This window comes from Hemitrygon akajei, chromosome 13 (assembly GCF_048418815.1).
Source record: "Hemitrygon akajei chromosome 13, sHemAka1.3, whole genome shotgun sequence".
Taxonomy (NCBI): Eukaryota; Metazoa; Chordata; class Chondrichthyes; order Myliobatiformes; family Dasyatidae; genus Hemitrygon; species Hemitrygon akajei.
Window position 1 is genome coordinate 74,859,280 of NC_133136.1, and position 18,739 is coordinate 74,878,018.

An 18,739-nucleotide genomic window follows, 5' to 3' on the forward strand; every position below is an offset into this window, starting at 1 on the left:
AAGACGGCCCCGCCAACGGCCATCGGCAAAGTGACCCCGAGGACTGGGGGTCTGTTCTTCCCAGCAGAGTTCCGGACCTCACAGCAGCAGCAGCAACAAAGAAGGTCTTCCTGGAATTTCCCAATGTTTCTCCATGCTTCCACGTCCGTTTTCAATTGATTATGATTGCACACGGCACAGCACCCCACTTCACAAATAACAGATAATCAGTTATAAGATAATCTTATAGAAACATACAAAATTTTGAAAGGGATAAATAAGATAGAAGTAGGAAAGTTGTTTCCATTGGTAGGTGAGACTAGAACTAGGGGACATTGCCTCAAGATTCAGGGGAGAAGATGGAGATGAGGAGAAACTATTTTTCCCAGAGAGTGGTGGATCTGTGGAATTCTCTGCCCAGGGAAGCAGTTGAGGCTTCCTCACTAAATATATTTAAGATACAGCCAGAAAAGTTTTTATGTAGTAAGGGAATTAAAGGTTATGGGGAAAAGGCAGGTAGATGGAGCTGAGTTTACGGACAGATCAGCCATGATCTTATTAAATGACGAGGTAGGCTCGATGGGCCGGATGGCCTACTCCTGCTTCTATTTCTTATGTTCTTATTCAGGTCAGGTTGAGTCTGTGGGGAGTGAGCCAGACTATGCTTCAGGTGATGATTTTTCTTCAGAATTAATCCTCATTGAATTAAAACATTAGTTCTTTATCTCTCTCCACAGCTGTTGAATGCACTGTTGAGTCCTTCCAGCATTTTAATTATCAATTTAATATAATATTTAGTCTGGAATCATCATTAACTGTAAGAGGATATTATTTGCATGTCTTTAGGAATTTACGAAAAATAGAAGCATGTGTAACACATAGAAGTAGCAATAATAGTATGCATATTAATTGCCATTATATGAGTAATAGCATCCACCAGGAGCCTATAATAAGGGCTGCATCTTGCAGCACATTTTCAAGTAGTTTGATGACTGATTTTTTAAAAAAAAGTACATGCCCAAGTCTGGTATTGAAAGCACTGATGAATGTTCTGATTGTTCCCTGTTTACTTACCTCTGTTCATTATGACTCCTTGGTGACACATTTGGTTAAATCCTGTCCTGTTGACAAAGGTTATTTCTCATACTTAACTTTTGGAAGTCACCTCTTGCAGATATTATGCATTGAGTTGCTCAGGACCATACATCTGGTTATTAACAGTTGGCTAAACTTCTTGTTTCAAGGGGCGGTATTCACAATTATCTTTCATCATTAAAAAATAACTGGAACTCTCAAATAGAAGCAGAAAATACTGGAAGCAACTTTCTGATGAAGATTGTTGATCTGAAATCTTACCTTTTTCCTCATGTTGTTTGACCTGTTGAGTGTTTCCAGCAATGTCTATTTCTATTATGTTTCATAATAATCTAAGATGAGATCAGTTATTTCAATGATAATCTCTTAATTTTGTTTTTTAGCAATGTTGAGAATGTCTGATGATCATGTTTTGCCAGAGCTCAATAAGGTAAATTATGGTGGTTCATTAGAGCTTCAGAATTCTGTTGGCCTTTCGAATAATTACAAAAAATAAGCCAACTTCCAACTTCCATTATAAAGTTCAGTTAATTTTTTTCTGGTTTTAGTTTTGTCTCTACAGTTGAGGAAATTACTTGAATAAACAGAATTAGAGACTATATGTGAAAATAATATGTTCCAGAGGAGCTATATAGAGGAATATTTTACATAGAGATCAAAAGGAGTCTTTATCCAGTGCTGACAGTGTATCAATCTAGTTTCACTGTAAGGTATACAGAATAAACTGTAGACCTGAGTACATGAAACCTTGGAGCAATTAATAATAGAGACAAACTTAGTGCAAGGCAGGGCTGTTAGAAGATAAATGTCACACAATAATGTAACTAAATACAAAATCAAAATCAATATGCTATCATGGCCGGATAGTAAAACACTCACACTTACACAAGTTCAAGTGCAATCAGCGTGAAAGGTCATTCGTTGTGCCGCAGTGCAGGATTTTAAGAGTTCTGGAGCTTTCAGCATGCTGTAGACACTGCAGTGTCATTTGTTGGTGACGCAGGACGAGGTTTAAAAAAGAGCTCCGGTGCTTTCAGCTTTTTTAGCCAGGCTAGTCAGCTCAGGGCCAATAAAAAGGTGTAAGTGCAACGGCCATTGTTGGATTAGGCCAGAGTTAGAGTGGTCAGTCTTTGGCTCAACAGGTTTGGCTAAGCACAGGCAGTGGTTCTAAGTAAGTAAGTTGGGGAGGTAAGCAGAAAGTTGAAATCTAGGGTAGTAAGCTCTGGATTGCTACCTGTTCCACATGGCTGTGAGGGGGGAATAGGATAATTTGGCAGGTAAATGAGTGGCTGAAGAATTGTTGCAGGGACTAGGGTTTCAGACTTCTGGATCATTAGGATCTTTTCTGAGGAAGGTATAAAGGGTGAAGAATACAGGACTGAAGGTGTTATATTTGCATGCATGCAGTTTACAGAATAAGGTAGATAATCTTGTAGCACAATTAGAGATTGATAGGCATGATGATGTGGGCATTTATGAGTCATGGCTGAAAGAAGATCATAGTTGGGAGCTTAACATCCAAGGATACACACTGTATTGAAAGGACAGGCAGGTAGGCAAAGGGTGTGGCTCTATTGGTAAAAAATGGCATAAATTCCTTAGAATAGGAATTCTAAGATGTAGAATCCTTGTGGGTATAATTAAGAAACTGCAAGGGTAAAACAGCATTGATGAGAGCTGTATACAGGCCTCCGAACAGTGGCCAGGATGTGGGCTACAAATTATAATGGGAAATAGAAAAGGCATATAAAAAGGCGCAATGTTGCAATAATCATGGGAGATTTCAATATGCAGGTAGATTGGGAAAATCAGGTTCGTGCTGTAACCCAAAAGAGGGAATTTACAGAATACCTATGATATGGCTTTTTAGAGCAGATTGTAGTTGAGCCCACTCGTGGATCAACTATTCTGGATTGGGTGTTGTGTAATGAACCAAATTTGATTAATGAGCTTAAGGTAAAAGAACTCTTAGAGACAGTGAAAACATGGGATTCACATTGCAGTTTGAGAAGCTAAAATCAGCTGTATCATTATTACACTGGAGTAAAGGGAATTACTGAGGCATGAGAAAGGAGCTGGCCAAAGTTGATTGGAAGGGAACAACAACATGGATGATAGCAGAGCAGCAATGGCTGAAGTTTCTGGGAGCATTTCAGAAGGACAGGATAGATGCATCCCAAAGGTGAAGTAGTATTCAGAGGGAGGATGAGCAACCATAGTGACAAGGGAAGGCAAAGATGGCATAAAAACAAAAGAGAGACATATAGTATTGCAAAAATAAGCTGGAAGTTAGAGGATTAGGGAGCTTTTAAAAAGCAACAGAAGACAACAAAAAAGCCATAAAGATGGAAAAGATGAAATATGAAGATAAGCTTGCCAATCAGAGAGAATACAAAAAGACTTTTCAGATATATAAAGAGTAAAAGAGAGATGAGAGTGGATGTTGGACCGCATGAAAATGGCTCTATGGGGTAGTAGTTGCGGTAAAAAAAAAGGCGATGACTTTTCTCTGTACTCTTTCAATCGTATTTACATATTTCCTGTAGGTAGGTGACCAAAACTCTACACAACTCCAAATTAGGCCTCAGCAATGTCTTATACAATTTCACCATAACATCCCAACCCTTGTACCCATAGTGCCTAAAGTTTTCTTTACGACCTTATCTACATGTAACACCACTTTCAATGGATTATGGAGCTGTATTCCCAGATCCCTTTGTTCTGCCACACTCCTCAGAGTCCTACTGCTCAGGTTGGTCCTGTGGAAGTGTAACATTTCACACTTGTCTGCATTAAATTTCATCTGCCATTTTTGAGCCCATTTTTCCAGATCCAACTGCAAGCTTTGATAGTCTTCCTCGCTGTCAAAAGAAAGGAAATTATAGGGCAGTTAGCCTGACTTAAATGGGCCAAAGCAAGCATGGTCTTTTCAAGGGGAAGTCTTGCCTGACAGATCTATTGAAAATCTTTAAGGAACTAACTGGCAAGATATACAATGGAGAGTTAATGGATGTTGTTTATTTCGATTTTCAAAAGACCTTTGACAAAGTGCTGCACATGAGGCTACTTAACAAGATAAGAACCCATGGTATTAAAAGAAAGGTACTGGAATGGATAGGGCATTGGCTGATTGGCAGGAAGCAAAGAGTGGGAATAAATAGGACCTTTTCTGATTAGCTACTGTTACGTACCCCGTAACTGGGTGTCTTACCAGCAAAGATAGAAGTGTCCGTTGGAGTCTGGTACTATTTTCAAAACAGTGTTTATTAGTAAAAATATACAAATCAATATCAACAATGCAAATATACAGATAATACACATTAGCAATACTAAACCTAAAAGTGTGGGTATAATAATAATCAATAATAAACAAGCTCTATCGATGTCTAGGGGATAATGAATTGTCATCTGTGAATATAAAGTTCAGTTCAGTTCATACAGGCTGAGGTAGTTGTTGGTCGATGTGTTGTAATTGTTGGAGAGAGAGAGAGAGATCAAACAGTGACAGCCAAACCTTCCTTTACGATCTTGATCCGTCGATGTGTTGTGGCCATTCAGGTATGACCCCTCTGTCCTTTAGCTAGACCATTCTTCTATGGTGGACTTGTCACCCAGGCAAGGGTGGACACACACACAAGCCCCCACCGGCCTCACTATAAACACTGTGAGTTAAAATTGACCGATCCTTCGTTCGGTCTCTGATGCCCCACGCTTTTCTCGTGGGTTCCAACACTTAAACAGTGCTCACTAGTGTGTCTCTTGGTGCGTCTGAGGGGTGTCTCCCCAGACCTCACTTTTATCCCTACTCACGGGGTCTCAGATGTCAATCAGTTTTGAATGGCTTAGCCCATCAAACCAGCCCACTCTGGCTGTCCACTGAGGAATTTTAATGAACAGAATAGTACCAAGTAAACAGCCCTCTCCGGAGCCATGATTCTTACAGGAGTCATAATATGGTCTCTCTCCCCCAGTGTTATCTCGCCCTTGTCTGAAGCAAATGTTCCAGTCCCAGTATGTTTTGTTCCATCTCTTTCTCTCTCTCTCTGAAGCCTGGCAACAGTAACGGTTCGTAATTCTCCCAGGGGAGGGGGACATGGGCAACCTTGCACCCTTCTGCCCATCAGAGCTGTTCATCCTTCGTAACACTACCATTGACTAGTATTGTGTCACAGGGGTTGGTGTTGGGACTGCATCTTTTCACGTTACATGTCAGTGATTTGGATGAAGGAATTGCTGGCTTTGTGACTAAGTTTGTAGACGTTATGAAGATAAGTTGATGGACAGGTAGTGTTGAAGCAGGATGTCTGAAGAGGAACTTAGATTGGGGAATGGGCAAAGAATTGGCAGATATTAATTACAATTTTTTATAGTTTTGGTTATAGTTTGTAACCAAAATAAATACAAATTGAACTGAAATTGAACCTCTTTTTAAGTGTATCAAGTAATACAGAGTAAAGGAAGCTTTTTCTATCTCAGGGTTAAAAATGAAATGGCTGTTGTTTGTCAGAACAATTAAATTATTTATTAAATCAGATGGAAACTTTGGTTTATGTCAATCTGTTCATAACTTCAACTTCATTTCAAAATGCAGATGACACACAGAGATGTATCATTTGTTGCTGATTTCCTGTCTGAACACTTCAAAGAGGTAAGTTTTCAGTATTAATTATTTCCTTTTTCACTTTTCATATATACCTAGCAATTGACAATATCCATCAGAAGGAAAGGAAAGCTCCAAATGTAGCAAGAGCTTACATTTATCTCATGCTTTCAACATTTCACAGGAGCATGATTTTAAAAATTGATACCAGTCCAAATAAAAATGTATAAGGCAGATAAACTGTATCAGTGGAGCATATTGTAAGGAGAATGTTAAATTGAAGAAATGTGCTAAAACTGAGATTTTAGGGCAAAGACAGTGAAAGCGAAGCTGATGTGGTGATGTGATTAATAATTGTTTGCATAAGCAGCCAGAAATCAAGGACCATCAAGATCTTGGAAGAATATGGAGTTAAAGTATGTTAGAGAGAAGCACACGTCTATTGAAGAATCTGAAAATGTAGATAAGAATTTTGGAATTGAAACAGTATTGGATTGGGTGCAAGTGATCACGAAGATGATATGTGTGCTGAGAGTTAAGATACAGAATGCAAAGTTTTGCATGAGCACGAGTTTAAGGAAGGTGAATAGTGGGAAGAGGTTTTTGATATAATGAAGGTTAAAAATACATTTTAGAGTTTCAGCATCAATTGAGCTCATACAGGGCTTCTGTCATACAAAGATGTGGACAAATGGAGAAGGGGGTATGAAGTCCTTTTAATGTGCAAGGCCTATATCAGAATAGTCTGAATTAGCCTCCAGTAATTTCAGGAAGAGGGGCTAAATAGTGGCAAAGTAGCAGTTTATGACCTAGCTTCAGTCATTCCAATATTAACTAATGCAAAGTACATGCATGTCACCTGTCCTGCTGAACATTTTCACCATTTTATGGTTTTATTTCATAATGCTTGTTTGAAAGAAATATGTTTGTATTGCCTTGGATTCAAGCCAGTTGTCTGACAATTTATTGATGGAAACATAATACTGCATGCCCTTTTCAGGAAGTAGTCATCATCATTTACCTTACAAAGAAGCTTTGTCCTTTCAGATGAGGGGGAAAAAGAGCTTTTGATGTTAATATAATCCCTTTCAGGTGAAGGGTGGGAATCATTTTAAGTATTATTGCCCTGACTGATAATTAAAGCTAATGCTACCCTAGAGCAATCTGTAACAATCAGTTCCACAGACCAGTTTCATCCTTTGTTGATAGGATTCTAATCGTGAATATCGAACAAGCAGAGAGTTATGGTGAATCTGTTGAATGGTTTTCCCTTTCATCTGAATAATGTTCAGCCTCGTGATCCAACTGGATTTCAGTGTTACTTGGAGTATAGTGTTGTCCAGATGTGTTCAATTTAAATTTTATATAACATAGATAAAATAGACTCTGAAAACTCACTCATTCATCAATCATACTTTATTTTACTTGTGCACAATGAGAGCAGCATGGCCCTGTTGGCTGTTGTTATTTTTATACAGAATTGACAAACAGTTAAGGATATTAGCCATTTGGTTAACTGTATATGTTTGAATTCCTTACTTGCAAGATCAATCACCATTCACAATGCAAGGTTTAAAAATAAATCGTAAAGCATTTGTCCCTTAGTTGTGTGTGTTTTGGATCTTTTAATTATTTTTTTTATGTGCTCTTCAGAGGCATTTTTAGTCTGGTTGTCTTCACTCTATCTGCAATCAATCCTTTCCTGGACATTATGTTAATTCTTGCCTTGCTGCAGTTTCCACTGTCATACAGTAGAAAATATATCCTGTAGCCCAATAAGCATGTCAGCCATGAATCTGGATCGTTGACTCCTAACCACCAGACAGCAACCTTTAAGCATGGGCAGAAACACCTCCGCCAGTTACTCTTATACTGATGCCCCACATGGCTGTGAACTCAGTCTCATACTCTACTCCCTATTCAATCATGACTGTGTGGCCTGCTCTAACTCCATCTACAATCTTGGTAGTGACACCACTGTATTGAGCTGAATTTCAAATAATGATGAGTTGAAGTGCAGCAAGGAGATAAAGAGCTTAATGACATGTTGTCACGCCAATGACCTTTCCATCAATATCAGCAAAACAAAGGAGCTGATCATTGACTTCAGGAAGGCAGGCAGTGCCCAGGCTCCTGTTTGCATAAATGGTGCTGAGGTTGAGAGTTTTGAAAGCTTCAGTTCCCTATGAATGAATATCACTAATAGCCTGCGCTGGTTCAACTGCATAGATAGCACAACCAGGAAAACATATCAGGGTCTCATAATTCCTTAGGTGACTAAAGAAATAAGGCATGTCCCCTTTGACCCTCACTAATTTGTATTGATGCACCATAGAAAGCATCCTGTTTGGATGCATCACAGCTTGGAATGGCAACTGCTCTGCTAATACTGGAAGAAACTACAGAGAGTTATGAATGCAGCTGAACAGGTCACAGAAACCAGCCTCCCGTCTATGGATTCTGTCTATACTTATTGCTGCCTTATTATCTGTCTGCAGTGCACTTTCTCAGGAACTGTAACATTTTTCTGCTAATATCTTCTTTGCACTACCTCAATTTACTGTTGTGATGAAATGATTGGTATGGATTGCATGCAAAACCAAGTTTTTTCACTATACCTTGGTACATGTGACAACAATAAACCAATTTAATTTACAGATTTACCAGTTTATGTGTACCATAGTTTTCTTCTTGGTCGCAAGAAAATGTAAATGTCATCTTTAATGTGATGGTTTTTTTCAATCGTTGTTTCTTTCACAATTTTTGAAGGCACCAGAACTTTATGATCAAAAGGGTCAATACTTTAATGTGGAAAGAGTTGGTCAGGTATACCATTTTCATATTTTTATCTGGTTCTCTCTGCTGTTAAAACATTTAAGAATTTTATATGTACAAACCCCATTTTCAGAAAAGTTGGGATATTTTCCAAAATGCAATAAAAACAAAAGTCTGTGATATGTTAATTCACGTGAACCTTTATTTAACTGACAAAAGTACAAAGAAAAGATTTTCAATAGTTTAACTGACCAACTTAATTGTATTTTGTAAATATACACAAATTTAGAATTTGATGGCTGCAACACACTCAACAGAAGTTGGGACAGAGACATGTTTACCATTGTGTTATATCACCTTTCCTTTTCATAACACTTTTTAATCGTTTTGGAACTGAGGAGACTAATTGTAGTAGATTTGCAATTGGAAATTTTGTCCATTCTTGCTTGATATAAGACTTCAGCTGCTCAACCGTCCGTGGTCTTCGTTGTCTGATTCTCCTCTTCATGATGCACCATACATTTTCAATAGGAGATAGATCTGGACTGGCAGCAGGCCAGTCAAGCACACGCACTCTGTGTCTACAAAGCCACATTGTTGTAGCCCGTGCAGAATGTGGTCTGGCATTGTCCTGCTGAAATAAAAATGGACATCCCGGGAAGAGACGTCGCCTTGATGGCAACATATGTCTCTCTAAAATCCTAATATACGCCTCAGAGTCAATGGTACCTTCACATACATGCAACTCACCCATGCTGTGGGCACTGATGCACCCCCATACCATCACAGATGCTGGCTTTTGCACCTTTTGCTGATAACAATCAGGATAGTCGCTTTCATCTTTGGCACGGAGAACTCGACGCCCGTTTTTTCCGAAAACTAGCTGAAATGTGGACACATCTGACCACAGCACACGGTTCCACAGTCTTTCAGTCCATCTGAGATGAGCTCGGGCCCAGAGAACTCGCTGGCGTTTCTGCATAGAGTTGATGTATGGCTTCCTCCTTGCGTAATACAGTTTCAAGTTGCATTTCTGGATGCAGCGACAGACTGTGTTGAGTGACAATGGTTTTCCGAAGTACTCCCGAGCCCAGGTGGCTGTAATTGATACAGTAGCATGACAGTTTCTTAGGCAGTGCCGCCTGAGGACTCAAAGATCACACGCATCCAACAGTGGTTTCCGACCTTGCCCTATACGCACTGAGATGTCTCTGAATTCTTTGAATCTTTTCACAATATTATGTACTGTAGATGTTGAAAGACCTAAATTCTCTGCAATCTTGCGTTGGGAAATGTTCCTTTTGAACTGACTAACAATTCTCTCATGAATTTTGGCACAAAGGGGTGAGCCACGACCCATTCTTGCTTGCAAAGACTGAGCCTTTGATAGACGCTACTTTTATACCCAGTCATGATACCTCACCTGCTACCAATTAGCCTGCTTAATGTGGAGTCTTCCAAACCGGTGTTACTTGAATATTCTGTGCACTTTTCAATCTTACTTTAACTCTGTCCCAACTTTTGTTGAGTGTGTTGCAGCCATCAAATTCTAAATTGGTGTATATTTACAAAATACAATTAAGTTGGTCAGTAAAACTATTGAAAATCTTTTCTTTGTACTTTTGCCAGTTAAATAAGGGTTCACGTGAATTAACATATCACAGATTTTTGTTTTTATTGCATTTTGGAAAATATCCCAACTTTTCTGGAAATGGGGTTTGTATATCAATTATGTATTAAGTAACTTGCATTCTATTTTCTACATGAAAGCAATGTCATTTTATAAATATTGATTTATGTCTGAGATAAAGGACTGTTTTATTTCCATTTAATGTAGTTGATCATTGTAGAGGTTTTAAAATAAAGTGTTCTTGAAATTGAACTGGAATTCTTTCTATTGAACTGTGATTTTTGGTTAATGTTCAAAGAATAAATATTATTTGCATGTGTATATACACACACATACAAATGCTCCTCTGCTGAGCAGCAATTCAGAATTGAAATAATTTAACTTATTTACTTAAGTCAAATTTGTTTTACAGTATTTAAAAGATGAGGATGATGACTTAGTAACTCCTCCAGAGACTGAAGGAAATCCTTGGTATTTCTTCTTGCAGAATAGTACTCATCTTAAAGGTACAAATAATGCTGAGCAGATCTATTTCAAAGTCTGTGGCAAATATGATACTGCGTTTGCAGAGCATCGGTAAAATCTATACTAGACTAAGCTACACTGCCTGATGCAAGATTATTTAACTTGCTTTTACTATATGTTCGAGTTATTTTAGGTTTTATGTGCTATTTGGTAGGATTTTTTTGGGTCTGGGAACGCTCAAAAATTTTTCCCATATAAATTAATGGTAATTGCTTCTTCGCTTTACGCCATTTATGCCTACAAACGGTTTCATAGGAACGCTCTACCTTCAGATAGCGGGGAAACCTGTACCTGCGTGATGATTCTTTTAAAATTTTATTTTCAGATAGCCCTTTGCTTTTTCCCTATCTTCCAAAGAAATCACTACATTTTGTTAAAAGGCTAGTGGAAGGACAGATTGATAGTTGTCTACAAAAACCAGCTGTAAGTATTCTATTATAAAGTCCACTATCATAATGAAATTATGTCAAACATGGTATCAAGGTTTTCTCTTTAAATCATTTTGTTTCTTTCACAGGAAGTCATTGGAAATTCTGTGCGTCAAGTTCTCTACATGCCACTATATAAATTACATCCCAGGTAAATAACAAAATAATTATTTAAATTGAAGCATTATCCCACTATGTATTTGATGCTAAACATAACCAGCTACCATCTTACTTGAATATTTTCCATTCCTTGAATTAATGAAGTATATGTTGGTGTGCTTCTGTTTTTTTTCAGTGACGGTGTTGTGCCCAGATTTTCATCACCTTCATTGTAAGTTCACTGTTTAATTGTTATTGAGTTATGTTCTTTCTTTTCAAATCTTTTTTTATTATTATTATTATTCAAAAATACACAGGTACATCGAAGTAACAACACTTACAATGCCTCAAAAAAAATTATCTTAAAGATTGAAAATTTTTGTGAATAAAAAAAAACCCCTACTAAGCAAGAAAAGTGAGGGGGAAAAAAGAACCCCATTGGGGGCACAACCCCAGAGCCATGTGTCATATAGAAAGCTTCTAAAAATAAACATCAAACCACCAACAAGAAAAAATATATCAAAACAAAATTTACACTTAGATCGTGGAGGAAATCTATCAGTTAACTGAAATGATAGTAACGAGCAAATGAGCCCCATCTCTTCTCAAAATCAAACAAAGGTTCAAAGGTTCAACTTCTAATTTTCTCCAAACTGAGACACAGCATGACTTGAGAGAACCAATGTGACAAAGTAGGAGCAGATATATCCTTCCATTTCAACAAAATGGCCCTCCTAGCTATCAATGTAACAAACGCAATAACATGTTGGTCAGACAGAGAAATACCATGAATATTTTGAGGAACTATTCCAAAAAGCAGTCAATTTATTAGGTCGTAAATTGATTCTAAGTGCTTTAGAAATTGTCGAAAAAACTGACTTCCAGAACGGTTTTAATATAGAACATGACCAGAACATATGTGTCAGTGTAGCTATCTCAGTTTTACATCTATCACAATACTTGTCAAGATTGGGAAATATTTTAGAAAGTCTCTCTTTTGTCCAATGGTAACGATGTACAATTTTAAATTGAATCAGTGAATGACTAGCACAGACCGAGGAAGAGTTAACCAACTTCAGAATCCACGTCCAATCTTCCCATATAAAAGTCAAATTGAGTTCTTGCTCCCAATCCTGTTTAATCTTAAGTAAAGGATGCTTATCCCATTGTAATAATAAATTATAAATTCTTCCAATAGAACCTCTCATCAAGGGGTTCATATTCATATGTTCTTATGTGGCTTTAGTTTTTGTCTAGTTTTCTGGAAACTAAACGGAAATCTTTCTTTGTTATTGTAGTTGGAATGATAAGTCTTCAAATTTACAATATGTAGTATTCACAATACATGGCGCTGAATCTCCCAGAATCTACATCATGCGAAGACCCACAGATCTTTCAAGGTGAAAATTGCTGCAAAATGTGATCATTTCAAGTTTTGTCATTCTGTATTGTCATTTAGTACTCTGATTCAGTGGGAATTGTATCAGAATCTTTTATATTTTAACCCAAAAACTTGAAGTAACTACATTAATAAAATCATAAATATGGACACCATCATCTGTTATTTAAGAGATATTTAATCCCTGTTAGCATAGGTATTTATAGAATATTTTGTGTTTGATTGTCAATGATTTGCAGAGGCACATTTATATTAAAAAAAGAGAACATGCTTAGCTTGAGGTTCCTACGATTAATCAGTGATTTTGCACGCTGATCTTAAGTAATGGTAGAACAATTATTATTCCCTTGTAACAACTGTACACTGTAACACACTACTATAGGACCTCCCCAGATTACAGCATGATTCTGTTCCTGTCAATTGATTGTAACTTGGATAGTTTGCAAGTCAGAAATGTGGCCTCCAACTATTCCTACGTGGTGGAAGATGCCTGCAAATCCATCCTGTTGATCTTTCAAATGCTTGTTCATAGGTTTGGGCTACATATAAGTTGGGTGTTTGTAATATAGGGAGGACCTGTACTACTTATGGACATATTCTTAATCTATTCCATCATAGTAGTGCCACAGAACTCAATAAGACTGCTCCCAGAGTGAAGAGGAGTCTAATCAGGTTGATTAGTGAAAAGTGATCAAGGAGCCTTGTCATACATTGTCTCTCTTCACTTACCACAAAACCAAACTTGCTACTATGCTACTCTTCTTGATGAGTACATTTTGAACACTGGCCACTCTGCTTCTAACTGATGTTCCATGTGGGGGAGGACTACTGCATCTATTGAGGGGGTCAGTATGTGATAATTAGCAAGTGGCTTTCTTCCATGTGCATAATCTGATACCGTGAGGCTTCTTTGTGTCATCATCAGTGATAAGCACTCCCAAGGTCATTGCTTACTCACATTATTCCACTGTGCTGCCACTTTGGGTCAGCACACAGCATATTCAGAGAACATGATGACAGAGATCAGTTGTTCAAACAATTGGCCTTTTGGGCCATAATGTTGTGTGAAACTAATTAAACTAATCCTTCTATCTGCATATGGTCCATATCTCTATTGCTTTCCACCATCCTATCTGCAAGCATAATGGCTTGGTATGACAACTGTTCTGCACATGACCTGCAGAATTATGGACATAGCTCAGCACATGATGGAAACCAGCCTCCTCATTATAGATTCTGTCTATCTTTCTCACTGTATCAGTAAAGCAGCCAGCATATTCAAAGACCCCACTTACCCTGGACATTCTCTCTTCTCCCCCTTCCATCTGTGGAAGATACAAAAGCCTAAAAGCACATACCACCAAGTTTAAGGACTTTCTTCATAGCTGTAACACTTCATTAAATGTTATTATTTTACCATGTCCTTCAGTGCACCATGTAATGAATTGATCTGTATGACAATATGCAAGACAAATTTTTCACTATATCTCAGTACACATGACAATAATAAACTAATTTCATGTGCCTAAGAGCCTCGCAAATATCTGCCTCCTCCACCACCACCACCTCTGGCAATGCTTTCCATGAAGTGAGTGTAACAACATGGTACAGCTTCAGAGTGGTCTTTCGGCTGATTTTTGTTCCCACGCTACATCTCAGACTTCCAAAAGAAGAGCTGGCTGTTGCCATCCTGTTGTTGATTTTTGTGATCGATGTTGACTGAAAGGAATGTTTCTTAGATTGTGGCCTTCACAGGCTAGTCAATGAGAAAGCTTTTACCGTTCTCAGGCATTGTTGAGGAAGAATTTGCATGATTGTTTGGAGTGGGAGCACCATCACCGTGTCCTAAACAGGTGCCCATCTGGTTCAGTTTATCAAATTTGTCAGCCTAAATTTTTGTTCTTAAAATTACTAAACTTCCTCTTGTTGCAAAAGAAGATGCATTTCAGCAGGTGAGCATACACCTGTATTATATCTGACCAATGAATAATAATTGCTAGTACAGACTCTTTATGCCACAATATTTTATTTTAATTAAATTAATGTATTAAAGACATTTTTTAGTGCATTATTAAAAAGTGATCTGATTGGCTTAGATATTACTGGCACTTAATTGAACATGTCCTCCCCCCACACTTGAATCTGAACATTGCATCAAATATTGATTAGAATCAATAAAGTTATAATAATCATCAAGGTGAAGTGTTTAAATTTATCAATTTGATGTCTTCATGCAGATCTGTTTCCAGCTGCCTGATTGCTGTGGAGTTTGCAGATACCTTATGCAGCAGCAGAACAGAAAGCAACAAGGAAAGGTGACATTTCAGTTTTGCTTTAGTTTGGCCATTTTGGTAATATAACCTCAAATGTATACCATGTGAACTTTGGGTATCAGGGAATCTATTTCAATTGATGTAATAGTTTCTAAGTGGATATGCTCAGTAAAATGGGAGGAGTCAGCTCTTAAATCTGCTACACCATTCAATAAGAATTAGGGCAATTGAGATGGCCTTCAGCATAAAATAAAACACAGGATGAGTGAACAAGACTCTGGCACATTGGTGCCCCGCAGAGTCCAACAATGTTGTGATTTCCCTGCGTTACAGCGGGGAATCTGTTTATTATCCTGTCTAAACCAGACCTATGGATTCTGAGCATGGAGATATGATCAAAGAAAGCAAGTCCAGTTATTTTTAATGAAAAACATTACAAAAAACTTGAGAATTCATTAGTTATGTTTAATAATTTGAGAAAGTTAAAGTCAATTTACAAGAGGTCATAGATCTCAGTGAGGGAAAAATGAGGTTTGAGTATTGGCCCTTTTGATAACATGGTTTCAAAATGAAACTGAATAAATAAAAACATTGGTTAACTATATTTTAACCAATATAGTTAAAAATACCACTGGGCCAAACTTAATGTAATTTGTGAAGAAATGTATTTCACTACTTGATGTAATTTGTGAAGAATATTATCTGGAGAAAGGACAAGGGGAAAGCAAAAAAAAATCATATCAACAAGATAATTGTTGAATTTCATAACAGATGTCAGGACACTCCGAAATACATGCAGTAGTTCCTACCTCTATGTTAGACTGATATTTGTCTGCATAATTCTTCTATCTTGAAGTTATGCAAAGGAATTTATTGGCTGCATTTCTGTACCAAAATATTTAATTGTTTCTGATACTTTGCGGCATCTGGGGACTACGAAAATTATGTAAGTGGGATTAAAAATGAAATAGCACATCTACAATCTTGAGTTTAATTGTTGATCATGTTTATTGATCTATTTTTATAATGGGTAACATTGCAAAATGCATGGTCAAAGTCTTGAGGCTTTATTATTTTAATTAAATTATCTGTTATACCTAAAGTGAACTTATCTTACAAAATTTCATTCATTTTCATGATTCTTTGTACTTGTTTCCTTGTTCAGGATGTTATTACATGGGCTTTAAATAATTCTTTTGAGAAGTCTGTCAGTTTAGAAAATTAGATAATTAGACTTCATTATTACTTCAAAACGTAAAATAATATAGGCCCTTTGGTCCATGATGTTGTGTCAAATTTTTAATCTATTCCAAAATCAATTTAACCCTTCTCTCCCACATTATCCTCCCTTTTTCTTTCATTCATGTATAAGAATCTCTCAAATGTCCCTTACAGATCAGCCTGTACCACCAGCCAGCCATTAACAACATAGTTCTGATGACTGACACCCCCCCCTTACTTTCCTCCAATCACTTTAAAAAAATAGGTACTCTGGTATTAGCTATTTCCACGCTGTGATAAAGGCACTGGCTGTCCATTCTTTTTATGCCTCTTCTCAGCTTATACACCTCAATCAAGCTTCCTCTCATCCTCCTTTGCTCCAAAAAGAAAAGCCCTTGCTCACTCAAACTTTCCTCATAAGACATGTTCTCTAATACAAGCAGTGCTGTGGTAAATCTCCTCTGCACACTCTTTTAAGCTTCCACATTCTTCCTATAATGAGGTGACACAATACTCCAAATGTCGTCTAACCTGAGTTTTGAGCTGCAGCATTGAACTCAGTCCCCTCACTAATGAAGGCCAACACACCATTTGCCTTCTTAACCACCCTATCAATTCAGCACCTTTAAGGCACCCTAAGATCCCTCTGATCCTCCACACTACTAGGCATCCTGCCATTAACTTTGTAATCTGGTATTAAGTTTGATGTTCCAAAGTGTAGCAGTACACCGTTTTCCCAGTTGAACTCCATTTGCAACTTCTCAGCCCAGCTCTACATCCTATCAATGTCCCATTGTAATGAACAACAACCTTCTACACTATCCACAATGCCACCAACCAACTTCCTAACATACCCTTCCACTTACTCATCTGATTTATCAAATTCACAAAGAGCAGGAGTCCCAGAACAGATCCTTACAGCAGAACACTACTAGTCACAGACCTCCAGGCACCTATTCTTTTACTACCCTCTACCTTCTGTGGGTAAGCCAATTTTGAATCCACAAAGCCAAGCTGCGGATCCCATGACTCCTGACCTTCTGAATGAGCTCACCATGGGGAACTTTGAAAATGCCTCACTAAAATCCATATACACCACACGCACAGCTCCACCTTCATCAATTTGTTTTGTCATATACATAAAAATTTCAGTTAGGCTTGTGAGGCACAACCTGCCCCTCACAAGCCCATGCTGATTTCCCTAATCAGACTATGCTTCTTGAAATACTCATAAATCCTGTCTCTGAGAATCATCTCTGATAGTTTGCCCACCACTGATGTAAGACTTAATGGTCTATAATTATCAGGATTATCCCTATTACATTTTTTGAAGAAAGGGATTAACATTTGCCATCCTCCATTCTTCTGGTACTACTCCTCTGGCCATTGAGGGTGCAAAGATCATCACAAATGGTGCAGCAATCTCTTTCCTCGCTTCCTGGAGTATTCTGCCAAACTCTGGGGACTTGTTTATCCCAAAGTTTTTCAAAAGTTCCAACACATCCTCTTTAGTAACCTTGACATGTTCCAGCATATTAGCTTGTTTATGCGCACATAACATTAGTCAAGGTCCTTCTCACTGGTGAATACTGAAGCAAAGTATTCATTAGAGCCTCCTCTACCTCCTCCGAAGCCAGGTCCATGTTTCCTCTTTTATCCCTATTCAGACCTACACTCACTCTGGTTATCCTCCTGTTCATAATGTAGATGTAAAGTTGAAGTCACCCATGACAGTGACCCTGTTATTGTATCATTTTATATCACTTGATTTTCCTTGGGGAATGATATATTTGGAATTAAAAACTTGGTTTGTTTGTTTTCTTTTAGCCAGTTCAGCTTTTTGGATGTTGGTTTTTATGATGACGAAATGCTGACTGTTCTATTGAAAGGACACATAGACAAAGAAGAAAAATGTCGGATTCTGGCCCAGTTACCATTGTCATTAGTTTACAACATAGAGGAAACTGACAAGGAGTTGAGCTTTGATTCTGGTAAAAGGTAATGCAAAAACAATGTTAATATCAAGCTTAGTATGCAGTTCTTTTATTATCCTAAATTATTTAAACTGTTCTCTGTTAGTGTAGTCTTGAGATCCAAATATTTTGCTGACCCAAGTATGTGAGCAATTCCAAGACTATTACTCAAACTAACTGTTCAATCAGTTTCTTTATCATCTTATTTACTTAGAAATACAGCAGGGTTACAGGCCCTTTGGCCCATCAAGCTCATGCTGCCCAATCACACCCATGCAACCAATTAAACCTATTTAGCCTGTATGTCTTGGAAATATGGCTGGAAACTGGAGCACTCAGAGGAAACCCATGTGGTCACAGGAAGAACCTACAAACAGCAGCTTCTTATTGGTTTAATCAAAATAATACATTATCACTTTGGGGAGTGACTACAAAACACACTTCCTCACATATCCCCTGCAAGTTCAAAAGTAAAAATGCAACAGCTCAGGAAAGGAAATAAATCTATCAAATATTTTTGTAATGTTTGCTTGTAGATTCCATCAAACTTTGCAAATTCCCAGTTGCAAACACTTTCCCAATAGCTTATTGTTAATATATTATTGATCATTGTCTTCACATATAGAAACCCATCAAATTCATGGATCCTTCTTGTAACAGGTGTAAGGGTTCTGATGTTCTTAGTTAATAGTTTTATAATAGGATCTGGTCAGAAGGAGTCCCAGGATCTCTCTGACAATGC

At 37.7% G+C, this 18,739-nt stretch overlaps 1 protein-coding gene across 1 annotated transcript in view; it reads left to right on the forward strand.

Moving 5' to 3' along the window:
• anapc4 (anaphase promoting complex subunit 4) overlaps positions 1 to 18,739 on the forward strand; it is an 89,917-nt gene that overhangs the window by 60,365 nt on the left and 10,813 nt on the right. The window contains exons 18-27 of the mRNA XM_073064886.1: positions 1,458 to 1,504; positions 5,666 to 5,722; positions 8,444 to 8,500; positions 10,492 to 10,585; positions 10,930 to 11,027; positions 11,122 to 11,183; positions 11,328 to 11,363; positions 12,430 to 12,531; positions 14,768 to 14,845; positions 17,852 to 18,022. Coding sequence (XP_072920987.1) covers positions 1,458 to 1,504; positions 5,666 to 5,722; positions 8,444 to 8,500; positions 10,492 to 10,585; positions 10,930 to 11,027; positions 11,122 to 11,183; positions 11,328 to 11,363; positions 12,430 to 12,531; positions 14,768 to 14,845; positions 17,852 to 18,022 — 802 coding nt within the window. The remainder of the gene's footprint in view (positions 1 to 1,457; positions 1,505 to 5,665; positions 5,723 to 8,443; positions 8,501 to 10,491; positions 10,586 to 10,929; positions 11,028 to 11,121; positions 11,184 to 11,327; positions 11,364 to 12,429; positions 12,532 to 14,767; positions 14,846 to 17,851; positions 18,023 to 18,739) is intronic.